Raw genomic sequence first — 18363 nt, forward strand, 5'->3', positions numbered from 1 at the left:
AAAAAGTGTAGTGCTAAATAAAATAGGATTCTAAATTGCCTAAAGACAGCAAACAGCCTGATGTTGCCTTAGAAAAAGATGGATAATAGAAAATACTCTCTTCTGCCTCTTCCTTTTCCCTTTAGCTACTGCTGAGCTTTAAACACAAGTGACAATTCTTTGCTTCTCTTGCTGGTTTTAAAATGCCCAGGGACTGCATAAAATACATCCATATGGCACTGAATACTTGGATCAGTGGCAGAGCAGGCTTTTATCTGGTTGTCCTTCAATGTGTAGCTGTCAGCTGTAAAACCCTCCTGGGTTTTTACATAGTATGCCTGGGAATGATTGTGTAAAAGGAAGGATCCTTTGGGAGAATTGCTGCTCTGCCTTTTAGAGGCAATTTCTTGTCCACTGAGATGGACCAGTAAATACCAGTGAGCCAGCTCAGCTGTCTGAGTGGGAGGAGAAATCTCCAGGTGAGATGTGACCATGAGGAACAAGAGACTTTCCCACTTGTCACTGTCTGCTCACATCTTTTGCAGTGGCAGAAATACTATTCAGGTTCCCTTGAGGAAGGGAAGTTTCACCTGAGCTATTCAGAATGGAAACCACAGCAGGGAGCATGGACAGGATGATCTTTAAAGGTCCTTTCCAACTCAACCCATTCTGTGGTAACTCTTGCCAAATACTTGAAGCAAACTGCAGTAGTGTACAGCAGGAATTAGACCGGGAAAACGTATACTGCAAGACTAGGAATAAAATGAAAATTTTCTCATTTAAAGAAAAAGAGAGCAGGTTTTTAATAACTTTAACTAGCTCTGCATTCCTAGCTACAGAGACTAATGTTCAGCTAGATTGAATCCCAAGTGTGTGTCTCTGTCCAGGGGTATATGTAATCTAAAACAAGGCTGAGAACTTCAAATTTGAAGACATGAACCAGCCTTGAACCGGTAGGTTTTGGAAAGCATCTCTTGGAAAGAGAGAAAAGAAATCCTTGATTTCTGCATTGTACTGAATTTGACTGAAAAGTGGGGGAGTGGAGTTACATGCCTGGCAGCAACACCCTGGGAAAAAAACACTTAATAGGTCAGAAAAGTGCATCAGCCTCCATTTCCTTCTGTCTTGGATGAATTATTGTAGAAAACAACACGGTGAACATGCTCTGAGGTACCCAAAGAGAACAGTGAATGAGAATTAATGAGCTTTTCAGGCTAACACATATTTTCATAGTCATCTTTTTTATAAGGCAGTTACTGAAGTGTTAATCATTTGATTACTGGTTGTTGTAGATAAGGGAGTAATTGGTCCCTTTTTGTAAATGATGGAAGTGCCTGACAGGAAGGGGCAGGCGTGAAAACTCATGTTTCCATGGATTATTGCCCAGAGAGATTGACTTGAAGTAAAACCCCTTCGCTCTGATGACATCTGGGTTGTGACAAAATCCTGTTTTGTATTTCCTTCTCAGTAGCAAGGGCAGGTCTTTAAAACACAATCCCAAATGTGTGTGAAACTTAATTTTTAGCATGGCTTTAAATAAGTATTACAAATTTCTTTTAGAAGCCGTTACAAATGAGCCTTTGGTGCTGGCCAGGGAGAAGGGCTGAATCTTGGCCTCCTTGGTGACAAACAGCTCTGGTGTTGCTTGAGGACATTTCCCTGAGCCCTGAGGAGCTGCGCTTCCCTGTTTTCCTGGGGCTGTAACAAATAGAGCAGATATTTTTTGGTGTAACTCAGGAAAATCAAGTTATACCTTGTCTTGGGAAGGAAAAGCATGTGAAATGCAGGATCAGGGCAGCTCTTCCCATCCTTAGAGTTTAAAATGGTGCTCCTGTGCAAAGGGCTTGGCTCCTTCCTTTGTATCCCTGTTCTTGCAGCACGTGGGAACGAGCTGCAGATGATCCCAGCCATTCCCAGAACAGCTTTCAGTGTGTTCATCTGCTGGGTAGGTGTCATTCCTTGTTATTCCCTGTTACATCATGCCAGTTCACTCCACTCCATGCTTCCCTTCCTGCTGCTCTGCACCAGACACTCATAAATATTCATGTGAGCTTCCCACCATCCATTTAGGCTCCTATCCCTGGCTGAGGGTCTGTTCCAGTTTGCTAAATGCAGCTTTTTTTTACCAGTGCTGACGGCTGGCTGGGGAGCTAAGGCTGATGTCACACTTTCTGCTTTGGGAAGTTGCTGGGAATTGCTGGGATGTTAAGGCTTTAAAAGGTTTTGCTCAGAAATTCTCCCATCACAAAGAGCTGACTGAAGTTCAAGGCACCTGATTGTCACAGGGTAAAAGGAAAATGGAAATTTCCTCAGCAGCAAAATTCTGGCTGTGCTGTTTCTTGCTTCATTGAATGAGTAAAACTCATCTCTCCACCTTCAGCTCTAATAAAACTGTCTCATCTTGCCTTGAAAAGTCCAGTCCAGACAGAATCTTTGTAAGGATAAAGGAAATTGAATTTACAATGAGCAAATAATCAACTTTTTGTTCAGGATCTCTCAGTACTTTAAAATACTCAGGGCTGTGTACAGAGGGCAAAGGAAAGAGGCCAGTTTGGTTATTCCACTGGTTCATTGATCACATGCTGCATCTCATTAAATTCATCCCCATTTTGTGTGGAGCACTGGGACAGTGCTATTACTGATCATCTGGAAGGGGGTTAAAACCTGTGTTTTAAGGAAATAAATTAATTTTAAGAGGCTCAACATTCTCTCATGAATCCCAGAATGGTTTGGATTGGAAGCAGCCTTAAGGCTCATCCAGTCCCATCCCCTGCCATGGGCAGGGAGACCTTCCACTATCCCAGGTTGCTCCAGGCCCCATCCAGCCTGGCCTTGGACACTTCCAGGGCATCCATATGCTTCAGGATTACCTTGAGGTAATCCAGAACTTCCAAAAGTCTCTCATGTTGTCCAGTCAGTTTCTCTAGAGTTTTTATTTTTGATTGTTTCTGCTATAAATAGTCTCTGAATAACTCTGGTGATGGCTGTGAGGAGTTACTACTTTGGGCTTTGTCAACTGCTGGCTAACAAATGGAAATGGAAAACAGGGAAAGGCCAAGTCCACCTTTCCCTGTAGTTCACCAAGGCTGAACAGGCTGCTCTGGGAATCCTCCACGTCCAGTCCTTGAATTTCTGTGTGTTTTTTCTCCTGCTCTGTGGGTACAGGCCAGCGATTCTCAAATTCGGAGCTCCAGCCTGCCAGCAATCCCTGAAGCCAAAGTAATTGATCCAGGACTGTATCAAACAGTTTTCAATAGTGCTTTTAATTAAAAGGCAAAATAAAAGCTTTGTTGTGGTGGTGACCTGAAAAGAAATAAAGGATTGGCAGGGATTCATTGGTTTAAGAAGGCCAGCTGCAGTTGTTTGACATTGTTATTGATTGTGTCTGCCTTTCTAGAGTTCCTTTTCGAGGTAGGATACCATAAAACCTCCACGAATACACTGCCAAAAACCCCTTTCAGATGTGGTTGCTCTGCTGCCTGTCCTCCTTTCCCCAACAGTCATGGACAAACTCCTGCCAGTAGCATCCTTGTGGCTGTTTTTCATTGGAGGAGGTTCAGAGCAGGTTGGAGCAGGTTCTGCAGCCTATATGTAAGTTCTTGAAAGGGCTTTGGCTTATTTTGGGGCTGGGGTTTGCCATGTGGGTGTTGTTTCGTAGCCCTGTGAGAGCTGCTGGATCCCCATTCCTGGAGGGATTTAAAGCCCTCTGGATGCAGCTCTTGGGGCCGTGGGTTAGTGATGTTCTTGGCAGTGATGGAGGAATGGGTGGACTCCATGATCTTGGAGGGCTTTCCCAGCCAAAAATGTTCTGTGATTTTTTTTTTTTTTTTTGCATTTTTAGAGATATCCTTATGGACCAAAACGTGTCCTGAACTGCCAGAGAAATACCTAAATACCAATATTTGGCATCAGCACGTTGTGTGCAGGTCCTCACTGGCCATGGTTCTGTGGGAAGCATTGCAGCTGCAAATGTCCTTTGTCAGAGGAGCAGCTGCTAAAATAGAAGGAATAAAACTGCTGGAATTGTGTTGAAGGGACGCTGTGTTCAGAGGGTGCTCCCTGTGCTCCGCTCCCTCCGAAGCCGGCGGATTCGCTGTCACTGCTTTAATTTCCGTTGCCTGATCTCCGTGTTTGATCTCTGCCGTGAGCTCTAGGCCATTGTTTGTTCTGCTTGGAATGAGTATCAAACCCAGAATCAGCTAAAATCAGGGTGAGTTGTTCTCTGGGAGGAATGAAATGGAATGTATTTAAGGTAGAAAATGATGGAGCATCTCTTGAACTACAAAAATGGTATATAATCAAACCTAAATTGTTCCATGTTTTTGTGGGTCTTGTTTCCCTGTAACTCTCTGGATATTCTATGTTAACTTCCTAAACAGAATCTTAAATTCCTTCTTTTAAAGAAGCACATCTGTATAATAGGATGACAGAATAATTTATAACCTAGATCTTTAACTAGGCTGGGAATAAATTATCTTAAAAGGGGCTGTTTGAACCATTTTGTTTATTCTACTTAGAGTGGTCCATGCATGGATTTCAAGAAGGTTCATATCTTGCAGGCTTTTTACTGATTTTATTTTTTCTTGATTTTTTTTTTTTTAATTTATTCAGGACTTAAAACTGCAAGGAATTGGCTCAGGTGGTCCTTTGGTCTGATCTTATATCCCATCAGGAAAGAAATGGCAGAATAAAATAGGTTTGACAGCAAAGCAGGAGTGCAATCAATAGGGAAAAAAATCAGGGTAAAAACATCCTTTAATTAGAGTGAGGAGATGAGACCTCCTCAACTGTGGCTTTTGCCTCTGCTCCCTGGGACTAGACTGGATTCCATCCCCCGAGTTCCTCACTGTGGCTGGGATAAACTTCACCTGACTGAGAGTTCCTTGGATGAATGCAGTCTGCTGGCTCTGTCAGTGCCTTCGGATAATGAATGAGTTCTGTTTCTTGCTTGGAGGGAGCCAGGTGAAATTTCCGTAGTTTGACAGCAAAGAGCAGCGGAGGATGGGGGATGTTTTTATTATTTTTTAAAGAAGCTGCTTTAATCACTTTAATACAGCATTTCTGTTTCCGGTGCTGGGAATGACATACCTAAAAATACTCTTACTGGTTCATGCAGATCATTTTAAGTCAACTCTGTGCATCTTCCTTTTGGGGCTTCTTTTTAAACACAAATCTAAAAATGGTTTTGAGGCATTCATAATTCAGTATATTGTTCTTAGCAATGCTTTTCCTCTGGGTGCCTTGGGTTGGTTTTTTTCCCAGCAAAATAATTCCAGTGAAGATTTTGAGGTGAGCTTATCTGTGAAAGAAAGTTGTAGTGTCACTGGGGTTTATCCTTCAGTCAAATCTGAAAGGAGTCATGCGAAGGGCAAGTGAAATTTTGGGATTACACTGCAATTTATCTGCTATTGTGAGGAGAAGGCTTTCCTCATCTTCCTCCCTTTACCTCTGGCTTTCAGCAGGTTGGATCTTTTAGCCAAGGCTGCTTCTGAGAGCTGGGAGAGGCCAAGTGCAGTTTTCCAGTTGAATAGGCAGGACATGTTGATTACTTCTAAGGTTATTTCGCTTTGCAAATATTTCTTGGTTTGTTTTTTTTCCTGGTTGCTGATGCTTTGAAGGTTCTAAACGACCACTAGGTGAAGTCAGCAATTTAAATGTGGCTTTTCCAGAAGAATCCATGGACAAGATGTGAATCTCTAGTATGATCTGCCTAAGAGAATGAGAGGGGGATGTCAGACCTGCTCCTCGTGCATCGCACAGTCCAAGTGCCACAGTCCCAATTACTTTTCCTTGGAGGTCACTCCTGGCTGGTGCCTGAGCCCTTTGCAGACTCTGGCAACAAATGACCTTCTAATCCCATGCTGGCAGGGAGGTGATTTGTGTTCTCTCATGGGTCTGTGCCCTCCTCCTCAGTGTCTCGGTAGAGTGCCCGGCACAGAGCGCTGCAGCCGGCGCTGTTCCGCACGCGCCGGCACCGAGAGCTGCGGGAGCTGTGGGAGCCCACCGTGAATCAGTGTCAGTACTGGGGGCTGCTGCTGGACACACAGATCTCCCCAGGAGCAGGAAAAAGGCAGCCTGCAAGAATCAGATGGAACGACCTTGGAATCTCTCCAGCGGCTGCTGTCGGATCAAAGTGGCTGGAAGCACGAGATCAGCGTATTGATTCCATCTTGCAGCTGACTTCTCTCTGTGAAATCCCTGCCAGGCAGTGGCTCAAGGCTCCCAGACAAATGGTATTGATCAGGGTGACTCTGTGAGCTGAAGGCTTGGAATTTAGCCCCTCCTGGTTGATGGCAGTTCCACTTATAGGAACTTCACGACTTCCCATCTTTTAACTCAATCATGTTTGGACACGTGGCTGTTTGCTGCCACAATTCAGTTGCTGATTCAGGAGGGTGTTGGTGTTTGTGGGTGTCTGCTGGTTTCTGTGCTGAACCAGTGATCAAACCTTGCCTTTTAGGAGTTTCCTAATTTTATATATCAGAACAGCCGACTTCTTGTCCCAGAACACACGAAAACATTGCAGCCTTCCAGAATTCATGTGGATGGGGTGAGCAGCCAGTTCATGATGGGAGCCACCAGCTCCAGATTCTTCCAGAGCTGACCCAGCCAAAGAAAACCATCTGAACAAGTCAGATCCGAGCTTAAAAATTCCTGTTGGAGCTGGACCCCTTCAGAAGTGTACATTGATAATTAGATGATAGAAGGTGCTCTGGGGGCTGGAGCCCCTCTGCTCTGGAGCCAGGATGGGAGAGCTGGGGGTGTTCAGGTGGAGAAGAGAAGGCTCCAGGGAGACCTCAGAGCCCCTTCCAGAGCCTAAAGGGGCTCCAAGAGAGCTGGAGAGGGACTGGGTACAAGGGCTGGAGGGACAGGGAATGGCTTCCCACTGCCGGAGGGCAGGGCTAGATGGGATATTAGGAATTCTTGGCTATGAGGGTGGGAAGGCCCTGGCACAGGGTGCCCAGAGCAGCTGTGGCTGCCCGTGGATCCCTGGCAGTGTCCAAGGCCAGGTTGGATGGGGCTTGGAGCAGCCTGGGAATAGTGGAAGTTGTCCCTGCCCATGGCAGGGGGTTGGAATGAGCTGGTCTTCAAGGTCCCTTCCAACCCAAAACCTAGGATTTTATAATCACAGCACTTAAGCAGTGGTGTCTGAGGCACAGCTGTGTGATTAGGAGCTGTTTGATGTGCCGATTTTGTTGGACGGAAAGTTGGAAGGAGCCAAGAACTCATCTGGTGAAGCCGTTGTTCAGCCTCTTAATGACAGAAAAATGTCCAGAATTGATGTTCAGGTGCAGTGTCGAAACAAACGGTTTCTTTGGTTAATCACTTATTTACTTGGCTTCTCTCCTCTTCAAAACACTCTCGGATGCCTTAGATGTAAATTCCTGGAGTGGAATGACATCTGACAACTCTGCGTGCCAAGGAAGGGAGGAGAGTCCACTGCCCAGCTGAATAAGTTATTTTAGAGTTTAATTGCCTCAATTTCCCAGTTCCATGCCCTTCTGCTCGGATTGTGGTTGGACTTCGCTTTTAGCTGTTAGATCTTGATCTACAGAGGGAAAAGTGGCTGCAGACAACTTTTTCTGAGCAGTAAGTCACTTCTGCCCCTCACCTTTCAGCTGGTTGCTGTGAGCTATGCAAGCTGCCTGGTTTTTTTGCCAAAAAGTTCCTTCTCAGCTCCTGAATTGTTTGAGATTTTCCCTGGCTTCCTGTAGCACAGCTGTCAGTGTGTCCAGCAGAACCCTCCTCCCTGCTCCAGTCAAAGCAAACCCCATTCCCAGCACTTCCTCCCCCACCTCTGTCCCTCCAAGGATGTGATACTGACCTTTTTCTTGGAATTGTTCCAGTAGCATACCAGGGATATTTTGGCCTAAAGGATATTGCATTGCTGACTAATGCTGCCCTGGACGTACTCGTGTGTGGAAATTTTTCCAAGAGATTAAATTAACTCACTAGATTAAAAAAAAAAACCCCAAATCAACATCTTAATGAAACAAAGCTGAAGTCTTGAGTGTCTTATCTGTTCCTTGGGCTATAACCCCTGGATTACTTATCCAGTTGTTTCCCATCTGCATTTTAAGCAGCCGGTTGTTCTTGTCTCTGTGTACTACCTTGTTCTGCTTCTCCCTGCTGAGCTTCATTTGCCTCCTGAGGTCATTTTGGCATTTTCCAAGATGAATTCAAATTCTGATTCTGTCCTCTCCCTTGCTTGCAATCACTCCCAAATTAATGCCTTTTGGGAATTCGAGAAACATATGGCCAGCAAGGCGGAACAGAAATCAGAGATACAGTGGGAACTGTGGGCTTTCTTTCCTGCCAGGATTTCTAAAAGGAATCCATTTGGGTTTTTTAAAAGGAGGAATGGCAATGCCTCAGTATTCATGGAATTAAAACTGTGAGCAGTTGGTGTTAATACCAACTTGATCTGGTGCCTGTCAACATAAACCTGGGTCTGTTCAGAGAAGAAATGTCTTGGAACTAGGTCCATTAGGATGCTCTCTCCAAATGTTGGTTGAAGCAGATATTTAAATATAAACAAGCCAAGCATTACCTTATTTCCCCCCTCTTTTTGTAAAATGAGTGAAGGTAGGGTAGGGAGGGAGGTTCCAGGAATAAACGGAATATTTTCATATTTTGTAGTCTGTGGTCAGACCCCGTCCAAGACATGTCACTCAGAAGGGAAGAATTTGCTGGAACACTTCATTGTCCTTCAGGGGTCGTGAGTTACCAAAGCAGATGATTTCCTGGGTGAGATTGGACCTGTGAAGAATTAAATGTGCCTATTTGCATCAGTGGCCACGTGAGGAAAACCAGCTTGTTTGTGACGCTGCAAATCAGTTCCTGGGATTCAGCCTGTGCTGCAGCGTGAAGGGATTGGGTTTGCTTGTCTGTGTCTCCTGAGGATTGTCACTGGGTCTGGAATGAATCCCTCCTCCCCTCACAGCAGCCTGTGGCTGTTTGTCCTGCACCAGCTCGAGCTGTTCAGCACATTCTTAGGACAAATCTGAGTAAGGGATTCGGGAATCATTCCCGTCTGGGATGCGCCGCTTCCGAAAACCTACTCAGAGAAGGGAATATTTGCTCTACCTTTGTGAAGGCAGCTTTTTAGCTTCATGGGAAACCTGACTCTGCCTCCAGAGCAGAATATGCTAGAAATTCATGTGGGAATGCAGATTTTGACTTGGGAAGATCTCATCTCTCCAAGGCTGTCTGCTGGGTTCCTGTTTGTTTAGCCCTTTTTCAGAGTTCACTGAAGATGAAAATACTGCTTAATTGGGATACTGGAGATTTTGGTGACACTCTTATGTTAAGATTTAAAACAAACAAACAAACCAAACCCCCCAAAACTCACCCCAGAAATCATAGAATGGTTTGGGTTGGAAGGGACCTTAATCTTGCCTTAAATCCCTGTGTTCACTGGGTGGTCACCCGGGCAAAGAACTAAAGTCCTTGGAGTATTGCCTGGAGAACACAAGCTCTGCCCTGTGCACTCTTCCTGCCGTTTATCTGCACCAGCAGTGTTTGGGATCCGACACAAGTCACACAGTTCCTCTCTTCTGCCAGTGGGAGATGGCAAATTCCAGCTGCAGGGAGGTTGGAAAGAACACTGGGAGGAGATGTAGCCTTGAGGAACTTCAGTTGCTTCCCAGATAACTGGCCTACAGTTAAGAGGATTTATACACATCAAAATAAGGCAGCTGGAGATATTCCAGTTCCTGTGTATCTTGCTGATCCCTTCCAGGTGAAGATGGAGGAGAAGGAAAAACCCTATGAAGTATGAGTTAGGCTTTGGCCCAGCTCAGCTGTGTTGTTTGGTCTTAGAGGAGAAGAAGATAAGTGTTGTGGGGATGGTGGGGTTTTAAAGTGAATAATTCCCGTATTTTATGAGTGAGAAGAGCTTTTTGTTGTTAATAATTAGTTGTAGGGGCTGTTAAATTAATTCAGTTCAACTAAAATTACTGAATGACTTGGTAGAAAATGGAGCAACGAAATTCATTTTCATCCCAAATCACAAATATTTAAGAGTAAAACTGATGCTTGGGAATGATACCGAAAAAATAAGTGACCTTACAATTGTAAAGTCAAATAACTGCTCTTGTCCTTGAGGGAAGTTTAAGTGCACACTATGGATCTGTTGGACACAGTAAACCCTTTTAAAATGACTTGCTTAAAATTTGCTCTGAAATTGGTCCTTGAATCCATGGTTTTTTCTCTTCTTTTAGTGGGGAAGACTTCCTTGATCACCAGGTTCATGTATGACAGCTTTGACAACACCTACCAGGTAAATTAATCAGTATTTTTGTCTTGTGTAAGACTCCTCTGCTGCCGTGTCTTCCATTGCAGGAAAAGTCATTCCATAAGAGTTGGGGCACTGACCATGGAATTCCCAATTGTAAGATCTTAATCACCTGCCAGAGTGGCACTTCTGGGTTGGATTCTGCTCCAGAAGTTTATCTGCTGCTTGCAGCAGGATGAGCTGTGGTTCTAAAGGAATACCCGAGGCACAGCCAGGGAATAGCAGTTGTTAAGTCTGCTAAGGGTTTTTTATCCACCATTTTCTACCTGACCATCAACAGATCTAATCCCTGTGTGTGGATAACATAGCAGGTACCCAGCTCTTTTAAACAACAAGTTGACACAAGCTAGAAAATCATATAAAATGTAAAAAAAAAAGGAAAATGTAGGAAGTTTAGAAAACAATTTTACAGATTAGCACTGTGCAATCCAGGAGAACAGTTGCCCACTGTTGCCCACTGCCAGAATTTAGCATGAGCTCAAAATGTGGCAAGATATAAAAGTACTTCAGTTTCCTAAAGTGTATCTCCTCCAAGCAGAACTTGTTTCATGACTTGGTTACAGTTGGTGATGTTCTGGATACACGAAACTGAGAAAAATCTGTTCCCTGGTGCCTGGGAAGGTTTTCTTAGGGGGGTGGGAGGAGGAGGTAATAGAAAAAAGGAAAAAAAAGGAAAACGTGATTCTCCCGTTCCTCAGTGTCTGCCCAAGGATCTCATTGAACTGAGTGATTTCCCTCCTGCCTCCTTCAGTAATTCCTCCTTGCTGCTGCTAGGAAAAACGAGATGGGAAGTTCTCCCTGAGCTGTGGGAAGAGGCACGCTTCCATAGTGTGGGAGGGCTGGAGCACACGTCACTGCTCCCGAGGCAGCAGACATCCTTGCTGATTCCTCCCACTGTAATTACATGGACATTGAAGGCAGTTCTTTTATTTAAACTGGGTTTTTTTTCCCCCCCCAGTGTTTTTTCTTTTAGGACTGCTCCTTTTCCTTACGGAGTTTGTGTCCTAGTTCTTCCTTGAGGAGGTTTGACCCTATGTGCTCTAGGATAATACGGGTGTCGCCAGGAGAGGTGGTCTGTTGTAATACATTAAATGATTGCAAAATCAGTGAGTGGCACTTAGAACAGTGAGAAATCCTAAGGGCTTCCAAGATAACTTGGATTTAGGCATCAGTGCTGCCTGCCCAGTTTGGGCGTTAATGGACTTGGGTCAGAGCCATTCAACCAAACCCCTCGGTTTTCCTGGAGTCGTGACTGAGGTGGGACCATACCTCCTATTGTGCTGGAGCTGGAAGAAGGAATCAGTCACAAAAGCTCCAGGAATTTGGCCAAAATCACATTGCCAAAATAGACATTTTTGGATGCCCAGGATTCTCTAGAGACCCCTCAGAGCCCAGTATTTAATGCCAGTGCACATCACACCCTGATCATGGGTAACTGGAGCCGGAGGGGAGTTCAGGGACGATCTGCTTGTTCTGGACGTTTCTGGCAGATTCTGAATGCGTAGTTTTCTGAAACCTATCATTTGAACATGGGTTTTTATGTTCAGCTGTTAAAAATAGAAAGCTGCCATTTAATAAAATCCGTGCTGTGCATTGGATTCCTTTTGCTTGATGCTGGATGAGAGGAGTTCAGCTGTGTCCCTCTGTCTTATCAACAAGAACTTGCTGTACTGTGTCAGAAACCCAAACACCTGAAATAAAACCATGCAATTGGATCTGTTTATTTTACCAGGAGTGATTCCCCTCCATGGACATGCTGGGAATGATTTCCCTTGTGCTGTGGCACCATATGTAACATATCATAGAAGATCTATTTTTTAGTAAAAGTCTGGGGTGTAGGGAATGCTGGAATCCACTCCTTGATACTGCTGCTTTCCTGTGTCGTGGTAGGACAGGCTGGGAGAGGAGAAGGCTCCAGGGAGAGCTCAGAGCCCCTTCCAGGGCCTAAAGGGGCTCCAGGAGAGCTGGAGAGGGACTTGGGACAAGGGCCTGGAGTGCCAGGACAAGGGGAATGGCTTCCCACTGCCATTAGGATGTTCTCCAGGAAACTCCCACTGGTGTCTGGACATTTGGGTGAAGTTATGCTGCTGCTTTAGGACAAACCAAGCTGTAGTGGTTGTTAGGGATCATGTAGGTTGGTGCCTTAATCTGCCTGGGAAAGTGAAGATCCATGGAGATATTTGGCAATTGGGAAGAAGACAATGTGCCCACATATCCTGGTTGAGCTGAGGGACACCAATTTGTCACATGCATAAAAATCCCTGCTGCTACCCAAATAAATGTGTGGATTAAACTGTCAATATGCATGAACTGAAGCCGAGCTTTAGAGCCTTTTGTGCTTTAAGGAATTGTTCTAGTTGTGATATATTAAACAAATTGCTTATTGAATCGAGTTGTATCTTAAGAATAAGAAACCCAAGCTGTTTCTCTTTCAGCTGCTGCTGCTCCCCTGAAGATCACTGCAGGTGTTCTGACATTTCATTTAAGAGCTGTTGGTTTTCTCATCTCTTTACAGGCAACAATTGGCATTGACTTCTTATCAAAAACCATGTACTTGGAGGATCGAACAGTGAGTAAGATTTTGTTGCTCTTCTCTCTGAACAGTAGGAATGAGGACCAGCATCTGGTTTTGTGCAGCCCACACTTCTGAGATCACTTGGAAGCACAGGCTGAGCCTTCATCTCCCAGCTGCTTCCAGACTGACAAGTGCTGTGGAGACACAGCAGTGGGGAATGGGAAGTGGGGAATGGGGAATCATCACTTGGTTCATGTGTGCAGGGCTCTCGGGTGCAGTTTGGGAGTGGCACAAGGTGCTTTGGTGTCATCCTCTCTGAAGAAAGAGATGATACAGATAATTTGAGGGGTGAATGGTGGTGGGAATCTGGAGAAAGGGGAACCATGCTTAACCCCTTCAGTTTTTGATGCCACAAAACAGAAAGGTAAAATACAGATTGCCAGATGTGGCCAGTTAATAGCTGGCTCCATCTTCTTCCTCTTTTGAAAAGAAGGTGGCCTCTGATGAGTTCACAAATGAGATTCGTTTCTTAGCTTGGTGCGGTCTTAGCTCCTCAAGTGAAATCACTCCTCTGTGCAAGCAAAGCTGTGGTTTAAAACGAGCTCAGATTCTTAATTAAGAAATTCAGCCTCAGTTGAGCTATTTGCAGAAACAAAACTGCAGTGCTGCAGAAGCTTATGGTACTGGATAAACCCCCAATAAATGGTACTGGATAAACCCCCAATAAATGGGATTACATGGAAAGTGCTTGAGGGATGAGATGTGCTTTCCATGGACAAGCTGGCTCTTACACACCTTGCCATACATGTTGCTTTTAGTGTGTCTTGCCTTTTCTTCCAGAACCTTGCTGGTAAGAGCCATTCAGCCTCTCTGTGCATGTTACTTTGCAGTTTAGAGTTATAAAGAGCATTTTATCCTTGAAAAACTGACATGAGTAGCTTTCCCAGCTTTTCCACCAGCAACCATCCTCCATGCTGCTGGAGGTTGCCTGTGTGGGTCCTGAGGACGGAGAGCAGAGCATGAAACTCTGGTGTAGGGAGAATTGCAGGTGAACATTTCACAGAATCACAGGATCACTGAGGCTGGAAAAGCCCTCCAAGATAAGTCCAACCATTCCCCAGCACTGCCAAGGCCACCACTGCCCCACGTCCCCCCCAAGTGCCACATCCACATGCTTCTGAGCATCTCCAGGGATGGTGATTCCATCACTTCAGCCGTAGCTTTCTTGTTGGTCCTCTCAGTTTGGAAGCTGAGCCATTCCACCCCTCCCCTTTTGGAAGGGAAGCATTTTTTGGGAAGCTGAGCTAGCTGCACCCCCCAGTTTGGCTGCTACTGTCCCTCGGGAGAGATTGCTGTAAGCAGACGGTATCCTGCTGCTCCCAGTCCCCAGGCATCTCCTGCATGAGTTTATCCTTTTCATTTAGCTTTTTTGGAAGAAGTAAAGCATTTATTTACTCTTTTATTTTTAGTGGCAGTTTGGCTTTTTTAATTTTCTCCCACCCACAGATCAGGTTGCAGCTGTGGGATACTGCGGGTCAGGAACGTTTCCGTAGCCTCATTCCCAGTTACATCCGTGACTCTGCTGCTGCTGTAGTAGTTTACGATATCACAAGTAGGTATTTTGCACTGGGTTTGACCTTTTTTCTTATTTTTCTTGCTTGTTTGACTGATTTTGTTAGGTACGGTTGCAATTATGGGACACAGCAGGTCAAGAGCGGTTCAGGAGCTTGATTCCTAGCTACATTCGTGACTCCACTGTTGCAGTTGTTGTTTATGATATCACAAGTGAGTGGGGGGAATTCTGCATTTCTAATACTCTGCCCTTTTCATCCTCTAGCTTAGCTTTGCATGTCCTCTCACGTCATCTGCTTGGGCTTCATCCTGGCATGACAAAAGCGTGGTTTCTTTGCTTGTTTTAAACAAGCCCCGTCGTTGCTGCTGTTGTGATCTATAAACTGTCTCAGAAACATCATTTTAACCCTTCCCTATCCCATTTTCTTCAGTCCTCGAGTCCTGCCTGCTCTCGTTGCACTCTTCCATCTGCATTTTGGTTGCAACATCACCTGTGACTTTTGGTCTTCATGTTCATGGGTATCTGAATTCTCAAATTGGAGGCTGTTGTAGCTTGCTTCACTTCATTCACCCTCCCCCACTGAACAAAATCTGGGCACGGGCTGGCGGGGAGAACGCATTAACATCACATTTTCCTTGGAATCAGCCACTCTCATGTGCTGCAAGATGTAAAACTCACCACTAAGCCCTTCCCCTTTAACAATTGCTCTTTCATTTCTTACTAAGGTATGTACATTTTTGTCAACTAAAATATTAGTGCTTCTTCAACCCTGCTCCTTCTGTCCCTCCCCTCAGTCCAGACACCCCTTAACTTACCAGTTCCTGCACTGACAAAGAGCAGAAATTTTGTTTTAGGGGAGCTAGGCCTTCAGACAATTTCAGTTCTAAACCAGAATTGACTGAGAACGATGGCCTAATTCTACGCAAATGCCTAAGTTCTTGTCCTTTGATTTATAAATACGAGGAGATTACAGCAGGAATAGGGGCTTTACCTAGAAAAGCTCTAATTGTTAAAAATGGCACTTTACTTTGAGCTAAAATTACAGGTTAGCTGTGAACTCTGAATTTTTTCCTGACCCAGCAAATTCAATATTGCCAAGCAGTAAAGAGAATTAAGATGCTGGCAAGTGATCAAGTCGTGGCTGTCTAGCACGCAATATATTACTTTGCAGTAGAAGCCATTAAAAAAAAAATCAATACTTTTCAAGAACTGCTGCAGTGCCCCCCCCCCCCTTTTTAAGTACTGAAACTACTTGGGCTGCTCATATGCTCTTTGTGTCACTAACTGGCAAATGCTGAGCTCTATGGCAGCTTTCCTCCAACTCCTTTTTCCCTGTGGGATGCGACTTGTCAAGCACCATACAGTCTGAATTCTTACCTTGCAGCTTTTAAGAAGGTAGCATTAAGTGCCTGTGAAGAGGTTAAATTTCTGCTTCTGGTTTTATGCAAAGATTTAGAAATTGTTTTGAAGGCAAGTGTTCAGTGCCACAGGAGTTGCTGCTGTGTTGTGTAACCCTGAGATTCCCTAGAGAAAATAAAAATTACTCATTCAAGTGTACAAAATGCAAGGCTGGGATTGAGGATTTTGAGAAGCAGTGGAATCGTAGGAACCTCTGTAGGTACACAAGCCATGAGCAGTGTGGAGTGCAAAAACTAATCCCCACTCCCTATGGAAAATACTTCATGTTGAACTAAAAAATAAGGAACTGAAACACAGTGATAAGCCTTTTCATTTTAGGTGCTGTCAAATTATAAATGGACTCAGTTCCCTCCCTGGCTTTGAATCCACCTGTAATGAAGCCCTTGCCCACCTGAAATTAATGCCAGACTTTCCGTGTCCTTTAGTGGGGGAGATTTAGGGTTCCACTTGCTGATTCTTCATCACCCTCTTCCGCCGACTCCACAGAATACGAAGCTTCTCTTTCCAAGTCCAGATGTATTTCCTGGTGAGCTGTGAGGGACACCTGCAGTGATAACCCTCTCCACTGTTCTCTGATAGATGTAAACTCCTTCCAGCAAACCACAAAGTGGATCGATGATGTCAGAACGGAACGGGGCAGCGATGTCATCATCATGCTGGTGGGAAATAAAACAGATCTAGCAGATAAGAGGTATGGAGGAATAATCCAGCTTTCAAATGCTTTTCTTACTCTGCTGCTGTTTGCTTCTATTTTAAGGAGTATATTTAAATGTATTTTTTTTCTGGAGATGGCTGTGACTAGAGAAATCTCAATTTTAAACCCGCTTTCTTTTGGCTAAGCCAAATTTCCATCACAGTGCTGTGAATGAGTGGAAAAACCATCACCAACTTGTCCAGATATCAGGAGAGAAGGGGCTGTTGACTACAGCCCACATCAGTGAATGAATAAACTGGTTACAAATATTTGTTCTCAATAATGTTCTGCTTAATGGATGGAATGCATATCCAGGGAAAAACGGGACAAAATTCCTCCCGTATGAGATGGTTACACTTGGACCTTTTTTGAAACAGTATGGTTTTGATGATTATTTTTGGACTGTGATTGCTAATTGTAAAATATAAAATAAAAATAAAATAAAATAAAAATAAAATAAAAGCACAGCCTCCTGGACAGGGATTTGGGGGTGAACACTTGGCTGTTCCACTGGAATGCTGAGTTCTGCTTTGGGAGCCAGGTGTGCCATGGAAGTGGGTCTGGTACCTGAAGTGGTGATATCTCTCTGCAGCTCTGCATTCCAATCAGGAAAAAAACCCATTAAGTGCTTTCAGAACTGTAATAAATCTTAATTATTAAGGTGTTTGTCCAGATTTGGGTTTTTTTTCCCTAACTCTGTGTTTTCTTCCCCAGACAAGTGTCCATCGAGGAAGGAGAAAGGAAAGCCAAAGAGTTGAATGTAATGTTCATTGAAACTAGTGCAAAAGCAGGATACAATGTAAAACAGGTGAGTGGCACTTCCCTGGATATTGGCAAAGGGAGCCAGTGGGAATTGTAGTCCACACACAGCAAGCAACCCCTCAGAGTTGTTGGCTGAGGTTCTGAAGGATCCCTCACCTTGCATCAAATGACTCGGGGCTTCCTTCCCCTTAAATAATAGAGGAGTAATGGAAGAAACTTTGTGAGTACAAAATCACACCTTCCTGGATTTTTGGTGATCCAGATTTGGTGTTTGGACTGAGAGTGAGACAAAAATTTGGGGAAACACAGGTCTGAGGAGTGTTTGTTATTCAGTGAATGAACAAACCAGTGAAGGAGGAGCGTGATGGCTTAAAATGCTTCCACTGCACAGGGGGACACTGGAACTGCTGTTCCCACTCTGTTGGAAGGCACTGCAAGCGACAGCAAATGTTCCTGGATAGCCAGAGCTATTTATTTCTAGTAGATGATGAGTTGCTTTTGAATTGGGGAAAGCAGTGAAAGGTCTTTTGAGCTGATGGGACTGCAGAAAAATGAGCGTTTATGTCCTGAGATGAGCTGTGGCTCTTTAAATTTGGACCTGGAAAAGACATAGATTCTTGTGTGTCTCCACAGAGCAAACACAAACATGTGAAATGCTGTGTTCAGCTCCCTGTCCCCTGGGAATAGAAGGATGTGGAGCTGCTGGAGAAAGTCCAGAGGAGGCCCTGGAGCTGCCCCAGGGCTGGAGCCCCTCTGCTCTGGAGCCAGGCTGGGAGAGCTGGGGGTGCTCACCTGGAGAGGAGAAGGCTCCAGGGAGAGCTCAGAGCCCCTTGCAGGGCCTAGAGGGGCTCCAGGAGAGCTGGAGAGGGACTGGGGACAAGGGCTGGAGGGACAGGACACAGGGAATGGCTTCCCACTGCCAGAGAGCAGGGCTAGATGGGATACTGGGAAGGAATTGTTCCCTGTGAGGGTGGGCAGGCCCTGGCACAGGGTGCCCAGAGCAGCTGTGGCTGCCCCTGGATCCCTGGAAGTTTTCAAGGTCAGGTTGGATGGGGCTTGGAGCAACCTGGGATAGTGGAAGGTGTCCCTGCCCATGGCAGGAGTGGCACTGGATGGGCTTTAAG

At 44.9% G+C, this 18363-nt stretch overlaps 1 protein-coding gene across 2 annotated transcripts in view; it reads left to right on the plus strand.

The window, feature by feature from the left end:
- RAB6A (RAB6A, member RAS oncogene family) overlaps positions 1-18363 on the plus strand; it is a 42755-nt gene that overhangs the window by 14721 nt on the left and 9671 nt on the right. Inside the window, exons 2-6 of one of the 2 annotated variants that reach the window (XM_032095065.1) lie at positions 10203-10261; positions 12792-12845; positions 14298-14403; positions 16363-16474; positions 17192-17285. In XM_032095065.1, coding sequence (XP_031950956.1) covers positions 10203-10261; positions 12792-12845; positions 14298-14403; positions 16363-16474; positions 17192-17285 — 425 coding nt within the window. Of the gene's footprint in view, positions 1-10202; positions 10262-12791; positions 12846-14297; positions 14404-14470; positions 14577-16362; positions 16475-17191; positions 17286-18363 lie in introns of both variants that reach the window. The other variant, XM_032095060.1, reaches the window with a different exon arrangement.

The sequence above is a fragment of the Corvus moneduloides genome, chromosome 2 (assembly GCF_009650955.1).
Source record: "Corvus moneduloides isolate bCorMon1 chromosome 2, bCorMon1.pri, whole genome shotgun sequence".
NCBI lineage: Eukaryota > Metazoa > Chordata > Aves > Passeriformes > Corvidae > Corvus > Corvus moneduloides.